Source organism: Aquarana catesbeiana, linkage group LG01 (assembly GCF_042186555.1).
Source record: "Aquarana catesbeiana isolate 2022-GZ linkage group LG01, ASM4218655v1, whole genome shotgun sequence".
Classification (NCBI taxonomy): domain Eukaryota; kingdom Metazoa; phylum Chordata; class Amphibia; order Anura; family Ranidae; genus Aquarana; species Aquarana catesbeiana.
In genome coordinates this window covers 933569986-933586976 of record NC_133324.1, presented here as the reverse complement: position 1 = coordinate 933586976, position 16991 = coordinate 933569986, and the positions used below count along the sequence as shown (strand labels likewise).

The 16991-nt window shown below is 44.2% G+C and overlaps 1 protein-coding gene across 1 annotated transcript; it reads right to left on the bottom strand.

Annotated features, from left to right (window-relative positions):
- Nucleotides 1–163: 163 nt before the first annotated feature.
- Nucleotides 164–16649, bottom strand: LOC141121068 (sepiapterin reductase-like). Its single transcript, XM_073611060.1, has 3 exons — nucleotides 16134–16649; nucleotides 5756–6046; nucleotides 164–779 (listed from the first exon to the last, which is right to left on the bottom strand). The coding sequence occupies exons 1-3, from the start codon at nucleotides 16573–16575 to the stop codon at nucleotides 592–594; spliced, it is 921 nt and encodes a 306-aa protein (XP_073467161.1). The 5' UTR covers nucleotides 16576–16649; the 3' UTR covers nucleotides 164–591.
- Between the last annotated feature and the right edge of the window lie 342 nt (nucleotides 16650–16991).

The window sequence follows — 16991 nt, the reverse complement described above, 5'->3', positions numbered from 1 at the left end:
TAGGAGGGCAAGAGGCACTGTTTGGCGGAAGCACCTATGCAGGGTGGCAAGGTGTTCTGTCACACAGCTCTACCCCCTCTATCAACAGCCCAGGCTATGCCCATTATAGGCTGTACTATGCTTGCAATAATCTACTGTAAAGAGATGTGAGAGACTAGTATGATTGTTGTAATTGTTCTTTATTGTATACGTTTATGAAAATCCAAAAACATTTCTTTAAAAAATAAAAAGAACGAGGGGCAGCACTCTGAGCCAATCAGGCTCTACTGCAGTCCACGTGTGCTGTCTATTTAACATTAGGAGCGTCCTTGGAGTAGGAGAGAACAGAGTTGTAATCAGTGTACTGCTTCATTGCCCATTCCTAGGCAGGGTGAGTCCCAGACCAGTGGTATTGCTTAGCTATAGTGAAGGAAGAAGAGGGGTCTATAGTAAAGAATGCATCGGTGCAGTCTAACAGGGGTGCCTAGATCACAAGACACAAGTGCACACTGGGAGCTGTACAGAAAGCCCATAAGCACAAGTCATTATAAGCACAGACTTTTATAACCAGATCGAGAAGCCACTAAACTGGCACTAATCAATCAAATGATGCTAATCGAAAAAATCAACAGGCTTGCCAGATATAAAGGCGTCACCCTGGAGAATGTCCAGCATTTTCTTTGCAGAGACGTGACAGTCAACAAGTTGTCCGCTTTCCTGCAAATTAATAAAATGAAGGCGGGCATCAGGGTCTGCTGTATGATTCCGCATCTGCTCCTGCATGGAGCTATCCAGGGGCCCTGTAGGGTGTGGGAAAATAAATCACATTAAGTAGGGCAGAAAATACCATAATAGCATGTTTATATAAAGGAAACCTGAAGACTTTTTAAAGTTAATGTCTGTGGAAAAAAAAAAAATTCAATAACTCTCTGCAATGCATATGTAGCACCCCAAAGGTAATATAGCACCTCCAGAGGAAGGGGTGGGCTATTGAATGAATCCTTGAATCCATGGCTAAGACTAAGAAAAGATATTGGGCGCCAGTCACTTTTGTCTTTTTAAAGTTTTATTGCAGAACAATTAGGGAGGTGAGGGTTAAGGGTCCCAGATAGTGTATGTCCAGCTTCACAGTGTGAAAACCTTTAAGCCGGCAACACTGTAAGCATGTTCCTAAATTTCAGTACATCCTCCAATGAGTCACCAGGCCCTTCTGAGAGACCAGCATTCATCCTGGCTCTCTCCAACAAGGGGCCTCCCCTGGTTCTCCTTCTTGGCACAGCTTCCTTCAGACCAGGCAGGACAGCATTATGCCGCGTACACACGAGCGGACTTTCCTGCAGACTTGGCCTGGCGGACCTGACTTCGTCAGGCAATTTGATCGTGTGTGGGCTCCAGCGGACTTTTTTTCCCCAAAAGTCCGACGGACCTAGAAATAAAACATGTTTCAAATCTTTCCGATGGACTCGAGTCCAGTCGAAAAGTCCGCTCATCTGTATGCTAGTTCGACGGACAAAAAACGACACTAGGGCAGCTAATGGCTACTGGCTATCAACTTCCTTATTTTAGTCCGGATGTACGTCATCACGTACCAATCTGTCGGACTTTGGTGTGATCGCGTGTAGGCAAGTCCGTTCATGCGGAAAGTCCGTTGAAAGTCCGTCGGATAGTCCTTCGGACCAGTCCAGTCGAAAAGTCCGCTCGTGTGTATGCGGCATTAGGACCACTTCAGCACACTTTAGGCTCCAACACGGGCTATTGGGCCTAAGCAAAAAACAAAAACTCTCTAGCAATACACATCAAACAGAGCATGTGCAGAGTGCCCCCAAGGCTCCCCATTGGAAGATTTCCCCCTCTATTACTCTTCTTTTGCCTTCACTTTCAGAGGGAAGTTAGCACAAGAACTTAAAGTGTTACTAAACCCACAACAGTAAAATCATTCTGTATATGCAGTAAAGCATGCTTGTTTTACTCACTGTGGAACCTAAGGGGTTAATCCTGTGCATTGTGTAAAAAGGCTGTTTGATTCTGTCTTCTCGGATCCTCCCCTTCTTCCACTGTCCCCAACTCATCTCCTTATAGAACAGAGCCTTGGGGGGCACTCTGCACATGCTCAGTTTGATGTGTATTGCTAGAGAGTTTTTTTGTTGAGAGAGTGCATGTGATCAGCACAGGACCAATCAGTACTGTCCAGAAAGAAGGTCAGGGGTCCTGCAGCCTCATAGGACAATCAGGGGAGAATGAAAACTCCTCCTACATCAGACACTGATAGAAGTCAAAAGACTGCTATAAACTGCCGACGAGAAAAGGTATTTAGCAGTTTATATTTACCAAATTAATTGCATTTCCACGTTCTGTGTACTGTGGAAGACCCAGCTATAGTGAATGCAGGGTCCTGGATTTAGTAACACTTTAAGATCTTAAAGTAGAACTTTAGACAAAACTTTTTTTTTAATTATGGATAGATCAAAGAAGAATTATAACCCCTGTCAGATTTTTTTTTCACCACCCGTGTCCCATTGTGGGGATTTCCTTTCACTTCCTGTTCCATAACCAAATAGGAAGTGAGAGGAAATCCCTGAAAATTAATGGGATTCATTGGGGTCCCCGAGGTCACCAGAACTGGTGTCCCCATTGGAAGATTTTCTTTTATTTAACTTTCAATGATAATGGTAAACAGAACAAATAAAAGGTGAATCTCCTTAACGGGGACACAGACAGCAATAAAAACTGACAGGGGTTCTAATCCCCCTCCACTCTATCCAAAACTACAAAAATGTTTGCCTTTAGTTATACTTTAAAAGTTGGAGCAGGTGCCCAAGAAAGAGTGAGGGGCTGGTGTGTCCCCCCAGTTTTTCCCTCTGTAGGAACTGGGTGGCCTGTGGGAGAAGTTTCAGATAGGGCCTGAGAGGATGAATATCCAATTTTAGCTGAAAGCCACAAACTATCTCATATTCATTGATCTACAGCCAGTATTTGAGATCTATTGATGCCATTATTTGGACTGTTCAGTTGAAGGAGTATTCAAGTAAAAGAGTTTATTCCAACAAAAACTAGCTGTGTGATAACCTAATGGGTGAAGTTTTCAGCTCAGTCAATACCTGGGAGGTGACGTGAGTTCTGTGTTTTACTGGTCTGTGCTCGAGTCGGTGGTGATGGTGGAGGAGTAACCCGTCTTTTGTTAAGAGTGATATGCGCCGGGTGGCCCGGGGCTCCATGTCATATGGGCCCTGGGTGGTCGGCAGGACTCTGGGACCTTTTTCTGTATCATGTGTCAAGAATGGGCTCATGTAAGTGAGTACCCCAGGCAGGAAGGGGTTATCTATAAAGAACTGTGAGATGGCCAGGAGGATGGTCTCAGGCCACCATCCATGCATGTGATACTGATTGGTTTGGGTTGAACAACTTGTGACGCCCTGCAACTTGCACTTAGAGGCTGGCACTTGGCTGAACGTGAGGCCCACATGTGAATGAGTCCTGGCTTCACCTTACAGGTGACCATATTCATGGTGGTCTCCATCAGTTACTAGCAGTTACATGCACAGGATTAAGAAGTTTTGGCCAGGCCCGTGTTGGTGGTAAGATTATTATTATTATTATTATTATTATTATTATTATTCACGATTTTTATAGCACCAACAGTTTACGCAACGCTTTACAATGTAGAGGGGGGACAGTACAATTACAGTACCGTTCAATACAGAAGGGACATAGATTTTACATTCTAAAGGGAGGGGGTGGTGGTACAAAAGGTAATAGATGCGGGGAATAATTTGATGGGGTTGTTAGGTGGATGTGGGATAGGCTTCCCTGAATAAGTGAGTTTTCAGGAATCTCCTAAAGGTGGACAGGTTAGGGGCTGATCGGATATACCGGGGCAGGGAGTTCCAGAGGATGAGAGAGGCTCTGGAGAAGTCCTGAAGACGAGCATGAGAGGAGGTAACAAGGGAGCTAGTGAGCAGGAGGTCCTGGGAGGAGACGTTTTGGGCGATATCTGCAGATGAGGTTGGTGATGTAGCTGGGGGCGATGTTGTGGATGGCCTTGTATGTTGTGGATAGCATTTTGAATTTTATACGGTGGGGTAAGGAAAGCCAGTGAAGGGATTGGCAGAGAGAGGCAGCAGTCACGGATCGGTTAGTGAGGTGTATAAGTCTAGCAGCAGCATTCATAATAGACTGAAGGGGGGATAGCCTGCGTAAGGGTAGGCCATTAAGGAGAGAGTTGAAGTAGAGAAGGCGGGAAATAATCAAGGAGTGAATACGTTGCTTTGTGGTGTCATTAGTCAGGAAGGGGTGAATTCTGGAGATGTTGCGGAGGTTAAGGCGGCAAGATTTAGCCAGTGATTGGATGTGGGGGCTGAAGGAGAGGCCAGAGTCAAGGATTACACCCAACACCCTGGCATGTGCGGAGGGACCAATGGTTGTGCTGTTGATCTTAAAGGATCACTAAAGATACTTTTTTTTTTTTTTTTATAAAAAACATGTTACACTTACCTCCACTGTGCAGCTCGTTTTGCACAGAGTGGCCCCAAACCTGGTCTTCTGGGGTCCCTCGGCGGCTGTCTCGGCTCTCCCCCGCAAGGACTCAACACCTTCAGTGAACTCCCTCGCATGCTTGCGGGCACGCTCCCGTGATACAGCCGGCGCACCGCGTCATTGGATGTGATTGACAGCAGCGCGAGCCAATGGCTGCGCTGCTTTCAATCCATCCACTGTAACCAATCAACAGCCAGGCTGAGCAGCGAAGAAGATGTCGGGGGGTCAGTCAGGTAAGTAAAACGGGGGGCTGGGGGGCCGGTATTGTTGGATGTTTTTTCACCTTAATGCATAGAATGCATTAAGGTGAAAAAACTTTTACCTTTATAACCCCTTTAATGGTAAGGGGGGGGGGGGCACGGGGAAGGAGGAAATGTTACAAACTCAGTTTTAGAAAGATTGAGTTTGACAAAAGTGGTGTGACATCCATACTGAGATGTCATTCAGTAAGTTTGATACCTGTGAGGGGGTGAGTTGAGGAGTGGAGAGATAGATCTGGGTGTCATCGGCGTAGAGGTGGTATTGGAAGCCATGGGAGGTTATCAACTGGTCAGGGAAGAGGTATAGAGCGAGAATAGGAGGGGCCCAAGGACAGAGCCCTGGGGTACCCCAACAGAGAGAGGAAGAGGAGTAGAGGAGATGGAGTTGTAAGTGACACTGAAAGTGCGCTGAGATAGGTAGGAGGAGAACCAGGATAAAGCAGAATCACAAAGGCCAAGGGAGTGTAGTTTGCTGAGGAGATCACAGGATTGGGGCTTAAGGTAAGTATAAGATCAGTCTGCCTGCTCTCAGGGGGGGTAAGGGGAGTTTATTAACCAAAGGTGACGTTGGCATTTAAATTTTAGGGAAAAACAATTAATCTCATCAACAGAACTTATGTTTTAAAACTCTTGTTTATATGTCCAGTTTGTTCATGGAAGTAGCCATAGTTGGTGCTGATTTTATGATGATTCTGCTTCCTGCTTGGTGGTGCAGCTCTCAAATTGTTCACCACTGGTCCTCGGTGTAAATTTATGCACTCTCCATTTGAATTATCACATAAAGTTTTTCAGCAGGTGTTTAGCAGGGATGTCGACTTCACTGCTTAGTACACTAGAGGGAGAATCTACAAATCTGTATGTGGATCAAGATAGCTGTTGCACCCTCTGTACCTGCTGTACTTCCCCTTTTTATTTTTTGTTTCCTTTCCCTATTTTTCTTTAAATGTTTAGCACATTGAATTTTCCTGAAAGTGAGAAGTTACCTGGTGAGTAGTTGAGTATCTGGACATCCTTCTCCTCCTCGGCCAGCACCTTGAACATCATCTCCCGAGCCGCCTTCCCGGCGCAGTACAGCGTACAGGACTTAAATGGCTGCTGAGCTGCCAAAGACGTGAGATTGACCACCAGCCGCTGTAGCCCAGGACGTCCCTGAAAGATCTTCAGCAGGGAGGAGGTCAGACACAGCGTTGATGACACGTTGAAGGAGAAATATCTGTCCACTTCTAGAGGGTCCGTAAAGTCCACAAAAGATTTGGTAATATCACCCAGAGACCCTGTGGAGGAAGAAGAAGACACAGACTTGTAATCAAAAATATTCTTTAAAGTTTGACAGCCAACCATGTTCAGCACAAACTTCCATATCTGTACAATAAGGTGACCAAATTTCTAAAATGAAATCCAAGGACACCCTACAGACCACGCCCACTTTTAGTGGGGGTGGGAGAGGGGAGGAGCAAGGGATGGAGATAATTGCGCCATTCCAAATGCATCACACCAAATGCTCAGTGTGGCCAAACTGTGCTATCAGTGGGAGGGGCTTAATAGGGTATAGTTTATCTGAGGTTACTTTGCCCTGAGTCAAGAGTACAAGCCCAGGTATGCATTGCAGGTCACCATCTCAAGCAAGGGCAAGGCGGGAAATGATCCATATCCATATCTCCTGCAACTAAGTCTGCACAAGCCCAAAGGGGAAGGACTAGGAAGACCACAAAATATCGGCATGTGATGGCCTACCCTTCAGCTGCCGGGGCTGGGGACACCATTATTAAAGCTGGAAATATTGAGTTTTGGAACTTTTTTTTTTGAAGCTGAAATTCCTCCTTGTTAAGTTTTGTCCTTTTCTTTTCTTAAAAACAGTAAAAAACAAATAAAGCTGGAAATAAATCAGGACACATTGTTTTAACTAGGGTTGAAATCTACAATGTTTATTTTCATGGGGACAGCCCTCTAATTCGGGGACTGTCTCTGGAAACTGGGGACGTCTGGTCACTCTACTTTATAAAGATCTTTCAGTAGATGGATCTTCAGTGCCTGTGTTGTGTGTGGTCAGCTGCCATCTAATGTACCCATGAAGAAGGGAACAGGAAGCCCTAGAGCAGCCTTTTTTAACCAGGGTGCTTAGGCACCCTGGGATGCCTTTAGGTTTCTTTTCAGGGGTGCTTTGGCAAAATGCCTAAAAATTGCCCAAAAACTGCCAGTGGGTGGATTTAGTTACACAAAGTCACATGTTTTTATTGTGCACCATTACAACTTTCCAGCTGCCGGCATCCTAACAACCAATTGTGTCATCGGTTGATAAGGAGGACATCAAGCGCCTGCACTGCATCCTTGTTTGCCCCACCCCGTCAGCACTGGAGTCACATGAGCTGCGCAAGAGATAGACTGAGGGAGAAGAGAAACCTTGGAATACTAGTCAGTACCAGTGTACAAAACTGGATTTGCTTAGGAAGAACAAATCACCTCCAACGCTGGGTGTCCTACGTGTGTGGATGTTGCTGCCTTATGTCCAACTATTAGTTTAGTTTACATTTTAGAATTGGATGCCTCAGGATTGTGCATCCTTTCAAAGGGTGTCTTGACTAAAAAAAAGGTTGAGAAACACTGCCCTAGAGGGAACCACACCAAGAAAATTGCCAAACCCACCAATTACCATGGAGAACATTTTTCAGCAACCAAGAACGAAGGGCCAGAGGATGAAAAGCATTAGACGTTCATCCATTGACATTTTGTTGTGCACATACAACCTGCTTTTATATCTTATGGTTTTAATGTGCTACTATTTAATAAACGTATTGCATGAAGATTCAGTTTTTAATATCCTCTTGGTTGTCTTGGTGGGGGATATTACAAACTTGGGACAGTACATTCCTCTTTTTGAGAGTGGGATGTGATTTAGCTGGACTGTGACCATGCTGAGATGGGCGAGTGGTCCTGCTGGAAGAGACATTGTCCTGTGTTCTACAGCTAGAGAGGATGCTCTCACCAGCACTGTATAATTAAAGATCCCAACCAATCTCCATCATCACAAGGTTCTACAACCAACATATGGCCATCAAAAAAGTCATATCCAAGTATTGGCACATGCTCACCATGGATCCATCCATTGGCCCTTTTGTACCCCCTACACCAGCTTTCACTTACAGACGAGCTGGTTCCCTTCGAGACCAACTGGTCTGTAGTGAGTTCAAAGGCAGTGGCAAACATGACCCATGTAAAAATAAAGGCACTTTTACGTGTGGCGGATGCAACTACTGCAGGTTTCTTAACACTTCTAAACACATCACCCTGCCCAATGGCGAACTTTTCAAACCCAGACACTACGCCAATTGCAAAACATGTGGGGTAGTCTATCTGCTCACATGTGAATGCACGTGTTTCTACATAGGGAAAACCATCCAAGAATTTTGGCGCAGGGCTTACAGACATATTACTGCTATGCAGACCTGCAACCCGAATTTACCTCTGGGTCGCCATGTCACAAACATACATGAGGGCATCTGCCCAAAATTTTGGTTCATTATCCTTGATCGTGTATACACCGGTATACGGGGAGGAGATATGAACAAAACACTTTTGCAATTGGAACAGAGGTGGATCTTTAGACTCAGAGCCACCCAACCCCCCGGGTTAAATACATGTATATCTTTTAGACCATTCCTGGAGGACTTCTCATCAGGGGGCTCCGAATGGGAACCCGATGAGATCCCCTCCCAAGGGAACGGGTAAAGAAAAGAAGAAAGAAAGAATCTTGAGAAGGAAGGAAGAAAAGAGATTTTGAGGGAAAAAAGGGTTTTTTTTTTTTTTTTTTGTCCCTTACTACCCCCCCCCTCCCCCTTTCCCTTTGTACATAGTTGTATATACTGTATATAGCAGGTGTCCTTGTCTGCTTGGTTTCATACCCACAAGGATACACTATGTACTTTATTTTATTTTATTACTGTATATGGTATATATGGTATTTTAGGTATTTATTGTTTCCTTATTATTTACCTTATCCTCTTTTTTCCTGGCTACAATCATCTCTCTCTTTTTTCATTTTCATTAATTCTCATTTCTTTTTCCCCTTTTTCATATCCTGGCTAGTCTTTCCACTCTGATCTTTCCTTCCTGTGTGCATTCCTGTTGGCACCTCCTGACATTCCACCCACTGCTTGGTCTGTCCTGCCCCTCCTCTCCACGCCACGGGGCTGTCCCTCTCCGGCGCGTGCCGCCGGACCTCCTTCCCCACTCGGCGCGGGGGGGCCGCCTGACGCAACCATGTTGCTGCAGGCGGCGTTCTTGTAACTAGGAGATGCTGGATCGTAACCCGGTCCGGCCTCTCCCGACTCCCGCGCCGCGGGCCTTCGGCGCAGGTCTCGGTCCCACCCCACCCCGTGCGGCATACGTCCTTACACCGGGGGACACACGTCACCGCGCCCGGAGGCTTGTACATACTCCGGGTTGCGGTGTCAAATGGGGCCGGCGCGTGCGCCCCAGGCTCGGGGGACGTCTACCTTTCCACCCATTGGCCGCATCTGCGACCAATCACGGGCGCAACCGCGCCATATGAACGGGCTTCCAATCCTCCACAATCCCACGGCGTCCTCGGCTGCAGCACGCTGACATCTACCACATCCAGTCTACACTCGGGACCCTCCTAGGTAAGACCACAACTTTTGGCGTCCGGGCCCCCCCCAGGGATTCATCTAGCTTACTTTTTCTCTTAATTGTTGCAGACTGGACCCCGCAAGTGTCCCCGGGTCTGGAACCTCCTGTCCATCCTCCATCCCTGCTCTGTTCTGGACCATTCTTTGACCGGCATTACTCCATCCCCCCTGCTTATAGCATCGGGGACCCCCTGATTCTGGGGATCATCCAGCGGGGGTAATACACCCGGCCACTCCGGACCCAGGCCTAGACGCACCATTACTTATCACTTTTTTTAGCCTCCCGCCTACATACCACTGACGGGCTCATTCAGGTATTTTTTGTTGGCCATTACCTTTTATTGGGTTACCATGCTCCTTGGGGTCCTTTTGTACTATCAACAACCACTATGTACACCTCCTTGCCCCTTCATCACCCCACCTTCTTTTTCCTATCTTTTGCTCCCCACAGATTGGAGCCCCCTAGGATCATTCCTTACTATTGGTGGTCTTCTCTGACGCCCTCTGTTGGGGAGGTTCTTCCTGGCGGCCGCGCCGTGGGGGGCACACAAGCCTTGCGGGTTGTGGACCAGGACACACCTTTATGTTCAGCAGTATTACGTCCCCTTCAGACCCCTGATCTTTCCCTTTTTGGTTTTAAATATGGATGCAGCATTAGACACATGCCCTCCAAGCAATATTTTATGGTCAGTATTTTACTGGTTTCCTCCGTATATATATATATATATATATATATATATATATATATATATATATATATATATATATATATATATATATATATATATATATATTGTATACCTGTATTCCAACCATTACCTCTTTCATGTTTATATATATATGTTGTTCACAACACCCTTACAATTGGTTCATTACTGTTTTCTTAATTTATAGATATACCCTTTGCTTGCCGATTCCAATCTGATACCCCTGAGGAAGAGTATATATCTCGAAACGCGTCGGGTACTCCCCGCATATGTGTTCCATGTGTATTGGAGTTCCATGATTGTGAATTGTTTGCATTGGCATTTGTATTGCTATTTCTTTGTATGTATTACTTATGCTGCATATGTACCCCCATGTATCACAGATCCCTTTAACTATCTATATTACCAATAAACACTCTATCATACTAATTCTACATTTTCCATACTCTTTATGACCCATGAGTAGGTGTTCCCCTTAAAAGTCCCGCTAGAGGATCAATTTCCATGTCACCAGCACTGTATAATTTTGGTCACATCATTGTAGCGAGTATGCCTGACAGCTACATCCCTGATAATCTGATGACATCAGAAGTCTCAAAAGACATGGATGTACTTTTAATGATTGTGGTATAAAAACTAAATCCCTAAAAGACTTCTGCCCTCCTAAAATATAATTCCTCCCTCTGATCTGCCAAACAGACCAATTTCATCACTCTGATTAACACCCACTTATCCAGTACTCCTCAACTTTTTTCTACCTTTAACTCTCTACTTACTACCCCACTGCCTTCATCCTCTAAAACAGCTATTGCCCAGGGCATTGCCAATCATTTAATAAAACAAGATAGATGCAATTTGTTATGAGCTCTCCACTGTCCAGATATCTCCCTCACTTAACATACCAAGTCTACCAACACTTTCAATATTTTCCTCTATTAACTCTGTTACTACGGAGGATGTTGGAAGACTCTTCTCAGATGCCCACCTAACTATTTGTTCACTGGACCCCATTCCATCACAAGTACTCCAGTCAACCTCTGTCTTGATCTATTTAACACTTTCTAACTCAAATCTTCAATCTCTGCCTCTCTACTGGCATATTACCTTCTAAAATATGCACTGATCACATCCATACCTAAAAAGTCCTCACTGAACCCAACTAGTCTGAACAATTTAAAGCGGAGTTCCACCCAGAAATGGAACTTTTGCTGATTGGATTGGGGAGCAGATATCTGCGGCGAACATCGTGCGGCGAACTATGCTATGTCCAGCCCCTCCTCCCCCTCGCTGTCTTCTGGGAGCCACACAGGTCCCAGAAAACAGCAGGGACCATTCAGAACGCGCAGCGCGACTCACAGTAGGGAACCAGGAGTGAAGCTAAAAGTCTTCACTGCCTGGTTCCCTTACCAGAAATGGCGGTGGCAGTACCCGTGAGTCGATCCAAAGATCAGCTTCGGGTGCCGACATCGCGGGCTCCCTGGACAGATAAGTGTGCATATAATAAAAGTCAGCAGCTACAGCTTTTGTAGCTGCTGACTTTTAATTTTTTTTCCCAGGCAGAACTCCGCTTTAAGACCCATCTCCTTGCTCCCATTTACCTCTAAATTTCTAGAATGTCTAGTCAACAACCTTTAAACTTTTTACAGTCTGGAATTCACCCGCAACACTCCACCAAATCTGCTCTACTAAAATTTACCAATGCGTTAAAAACTGCTAAAACCTATGGCTGCTACTCCATACCCACACCATTAGACCTTTCTCGTGCCTTTGGTACAGTTTACTACCCGCTCCTCCCCAAAAATAGGACTTTTCTGGTTCAACTCCTGCCTAACTAAGAACTCCAAAGTTACAGTGGGGAAAATAATTATTTGATCCCCTGCAGATTTTGTAAGTTTGCCTACTTACAAAGAAATGAAGGGTCTATAATTTTTATCATAGGTGTATTTTAAATGACAAAGACAGAATATTAACCTAAAATCCAGAAAAAAACACATAAAACAAATGCTATAAATTAAGTTGCAGTTCAGTGAGGTGAATAAGTATTTGATCCCCAAGGAAAACATGACTTAGTACTTGGTGGAGAAACCCTTGTTGTCAAGCACAGAGGTAAGACGTTTCTTGTAGTTGGTGACCAGGTTTGCACACATCTCAGGAGGGATTTTGGTCCACTCTTCTTTACAGATCTTCTCCAAATCCTTAAGGTTTCTTGGCAGCAACTCAAAGTTAAAGCTCCCTCCATACATTTTCTATAGGATTAAGGTCTATAAATTGACTAGACCACTCCATGACCTTAATGTGCTTCTCCTTGAACCACTCCTTTGTTGCCTTGGCAGTATGTTTTGGGTCATTGTCATGCTGGAAGACCCATCCATGACCCATCTTCAGTGTTCTGGCTGAGGGAAGAAGGTTCTCCTCCAAGATTTTACAATACATGGCCCTGTCCATTGGCCTCTCAATGTGGCAAATTCTGTCTGTACCTTTAGCAGAGAAACAGCCCAAAAGCATCAGGTTTCCACCCACGTGCTTGACTGTAGGGATGGTGGTCTTAGGGAGAACTGGTGCCCAAAACTGAACTGCATATTCCAGGTGAGGTCTTACTAATGATTTGTACAGGGGCAAAATGATATTGCTTTCTCTGCAGTCCATGCATCTCTTAATACAAGAAAAGACTTTGCTCGCTTTGGAAACCGCAGCTTGGCATTGCATGCTATTATTAAGCTTATGATCTACCAAAACCCCCAAAGCCTTCTCCACTATGGATTCCCCCAGTTGTACTCCCCCTAGTATGTATGATGCATGCATATTCTTAGTCCCCAAGTTCATACCATTACATTTATCAGCATTAAACCCTCATTTGCCACATAGTTGTCCAATGAAACAGTGCATTGAGGTCGGCTTGGAAGTTGGAGACATCCTGTAAGGATGTTATTCCACTGCATAGCTTGGTGTCATCTGCAAAGACTAAAATGATACTTTTAATCCCAGGCCCTATATCATTTATAAAGATATTAAAAAGTGAGGGTCCCAGCATTGAACCTTGGGGTACACCACTGATAACCTTATAGACCATTCAGAGTATGAATCATTAACCACTACTCTCTGAATTCAGTCTTTTAGAAAGTTTTCTATCCCTTTACAAATTGATCTTTCCAAGCCTGTAGACTTTACGTTACACATTAGCTGTGTGTGGGGAACTTAGTTACATAGTTAGGTTGAAAAAAGACACAAGTCCATCTAGTTCGACCATAAAAAAAACTGTGTCAAACACTTTTTCAAAATCCAATTTAATAAATTTGCCTTCTCTTTGTCCCCAGTCACCCACTCTAGATTATTTTGTAAAGGTCCTACATGCTCAGACCTGACCTTTTTACTATTAATATTTTTGAAGAATTTTTTGGGGTTTGTTCTACTATCTTTTGCAACATGTCGTTCGTTTTGAATTTTTGCGTCCTTAATTTCCTTTTCGCATATTCTGTTATATTCTTTGTAACTTTTAAATGATGATAGTGTTCCTTCATTTTTATATTTTTAAAAGCTCTTCTCTTTAACTTTGGCCATGAGCAACATAGGTTTTATTTTTAGCCTTTTAAACGTATTGCCCATGGGAATATACTTTGCAGTGAGTTCGCATACATGCATGCATTTTTGAAGAATTCCCATTTATGTTCTGTGTTTATCGATGCAATATTCCCTCCCAGTCTAAGTCTCCAGTGTAACCTACATCTGTACCTCCTCCTCTCCTCTTCCCAAGACTTTGTCATCAGACCCCTCCCATTCTCTATCTGCACATCCTCTACTGGTCTGTTGATAGCCTCCTATTGTTTCCAAAAGCATCACTATGTTGATGATATCCAAATCTGTCTCTCTACTCCTCAACATACCCCTTTATTCTCCTTGCATATCACTCATTTTCTAGCATAATAGAATAGATGTCACACCACTTCCCAAACCTAAATCTTTCTAAAACTGAACTCATAATATTTCCCTCCTCCGAGCCCTCTCTCCCAACTTTTCCATCAAGATCAGTAATACCATCAGTATTAGTGCTTTTGGCACTGCTCAAACTAGAGGTGAAAGCATATACTTGTGTCCCACAGCATGGGGTGCAGGCTTGTCCTGATACCAACCAGAGGGCTAGTAAATGTAAAGGGGAAAGGATCACTGCTACTCCCGACCAGCTCAGGTGACTAAAAGATAAGGACCGGCCTTAGACTACATGTCTCCACCAAACCACCCAGTGGGTGAGGCAAAATGCATCAGAGGTTCTGTGGTTTGGTGGAGACGTGTAGGCTGAGGCTGCTCCTTATTGTTTAGTAACCTGGGGGCAATCCTTTCCTCTTTACAACTATCAGTATTATTACTCTCTCATGCCAAGGTGCTAGGTATAATCCTGGACTCTGACCTCTCCTTCTGGCACCACATCTAATCACTACCCAGATCTTTCTGCCTTCACCTCCATAACATTTCCAAAATTCTCCCCTTCTTAACCAATGAAACCACAAAAAGTTACTAATTGAATCACTACTTATCTCTCTTAACTTTCAGCTCAACTATTGCAACTTCTTTCTTGTTGACCAACCTCTACACAGACTATCCCCACTTCATTCTATCCTAAATGCTGCTGCCAGACTCATCCACCTTACCAATGCTCAGCATCCACCACCCCTCTCTGCCAATTCCTCCACTGGCTTCTGCTCGCCTAAAAAATACATTTAAAAATCCTAACAACTTACAAAGCCATTCACAGCTCCCTTACATCCCAAAACCTCATCATCCCCTCCCAGATTCTCCTCTAAGACTTTTGCAGAGCCTCTTCCATCGTTTGGTACTCTTTACCTCAATCTGTCCAGCTTTCTCCTACTCTGTACACCTTTACACCTGAACTTTTACTTTCTCAAACGACTCATCCCCACACAGTTACAGTATTTATTACCTTTTTGTATCTCTTGCCCTTCCCTTTACGAGGGCCCTCCTAATAACCCTCGTCTTGTATTGTATTCTAACTGTAGGTTTTAGTGTTTATTGTTTATAAAGTGCTATGCAAACTGTTGGCGCTATATACAGTAAATCCTGTATATTAATAATAGACTTTCCTACACAGCATTACCAAGGAATTATTGGAGCTGCTGTAATAATCGTGTTACCTTGTACTATTCAGCTATAAATAAGCTTGGAAGCTGCCGGCCTGTGGCAGGACTCTTGAGGAGCATGGGTAAGATTCATACTTTTGTTACTATCAAAAGAGTGACCCTCTTGTCATAACAAGGCGTAATTAATAAATTACAGTTGGGTAGTTTTTTGGACACTGATATCATTGGGTACAAAGTATGGGTTAGAGCAGTGATGGCAAACCTTAGCACCCCAGATGTTTTGGAACTACATTTCCCATGATGCTCATGCACTGTGCAGTGTAGTTGAGCATCATGGGAAATGTAGTTCCTAAACATCTGGGGTGCCAAGGTTCGCCATCACTGGGTTAGACGTTATCAGAAAAGCTTCAGTTGTAGCTTTTGGTAGCTTCTGTAGCCTTTGAGGGCCTACGGGTTATATTGGATTACAGAAGCACCACCCAGTGTTTATGGTTGGGCTGGATCTAATTTAACCAACACAAGTCAATACATCTGAACAGATTGTATGATCCAACTGTAAACCATGGATAGCTACAGAAGAGCCATACAGTACAAGCTTGTAGACTGTATTAATATGTAGGTGGTTAAAGTATTTTTTGTTGTGTGTCCCTTTGGGATGATCAAATGATGCTTCCCATTCCATAACTAAAGACATTTTTGATGTTAGACACTTTTACGCCTTCCGTGAAAAAAAAAAAGCAAATGAACTTCCTTTGTCCCTGGAAGAACTGTAAAATTTCTATAAGTGGTGACATTAAAAACATATTAATTAAACATATTATCAAAATACAAAATTTTGGCCATATTTGTCCCTTAAGCAGCAATGTGTTTTCAATAACTTTATATTATTGGCAGCTCTACGTGACATTGCGTCCTTACCTGCGTTATTGACGATGAGGATCCTTTGTGCAGTGTCCCATCCATTCAGCTCCTGTGCAGCTTTTATCGTCTTCCTAACCCCGTCTGCTGTGCCCAAATCTGCTGCCACCCATTTCACCCCGATCTCCGGGTACTGAAGTGTCAGCTCTTCGGCCAACACGCGCAGCGCCTGCTCTGTGCGGGCCACCAGCAGCAGGGCAGAGCCCGGCGTCACTCTGTTGCACAGTTCCCATGCCAGGCTCCTTCCAAACCCCCGGGAGGCCCCTGTGATAACACACAGCACAGTGCCCAGGCTGGAGCTGTTGTGCCAGTTTGTGGCATCCAGTGTCAAGTCTCCAAATTTTGTTTTCTCCCAACATTCCCTACCATTGTGTCCATTCATATTATACACGGGGGCATCTACATGGCCATTGCTTTCCAGCTTGCTGCTCTGCCTGCTCATTGTATACAATGCTCTGTCTATATACTTGTCCTTCTTCTTCTGCTGCCCTGTCTGCTCATTGCATGTACCAGGCAATTTATATACTCATCCTCCTTCCTGTCTCTATACAAATCTGTTCTTTGTATGAACCATGACATATCCCCCCCCCCTCCTACAAAGACGCACACTGATGCTATCTCTCTTTTTATATAATGAATTGCTGTGCAAAAGGTCACACATAAAACCGTATAATGCAAGCAAAAATACTACAGTAACATTGGTTTCATCAGAAAGGGTTTCAGTCTTTATTAAAGTGGACCATATGGTAACTTTTTAAGTCTAAACAAAGACGATATGGTCCTATGTCCAAATTACACTCTCCGGCCACTTTATTATTTTTGACACCAGATCTCACATTAACCACTTCAATACCAGGC

What these genes read in the sequence shown, in the direction of transcription:
- LOC141121068 (XM_073611060.1), bottom strand. Translation starts at nt 16,575, where the DNA reads ATGAGCAGGCAGAGCAGCAAGCTGGAAAGCAATGGCCATGTAGATGCC. An exon ending in CCTCATCGTCAATAACGCAG is followed by an intron (nt 6,047 to 16,133) that starts GTAAGGACGCAA and finishes CTTCCTCCACAG; the next exon opens with GGTCTCTGGGTGATATTACC. An exon ending in GATACTCAACTACTCACCAG is followed by an intron (nt 780 to 5,755) that starts GTAACTTCTCAC and finishes CACACCCTACAG; the next exon opens with GGCCCCTGGATAGCTCCATG.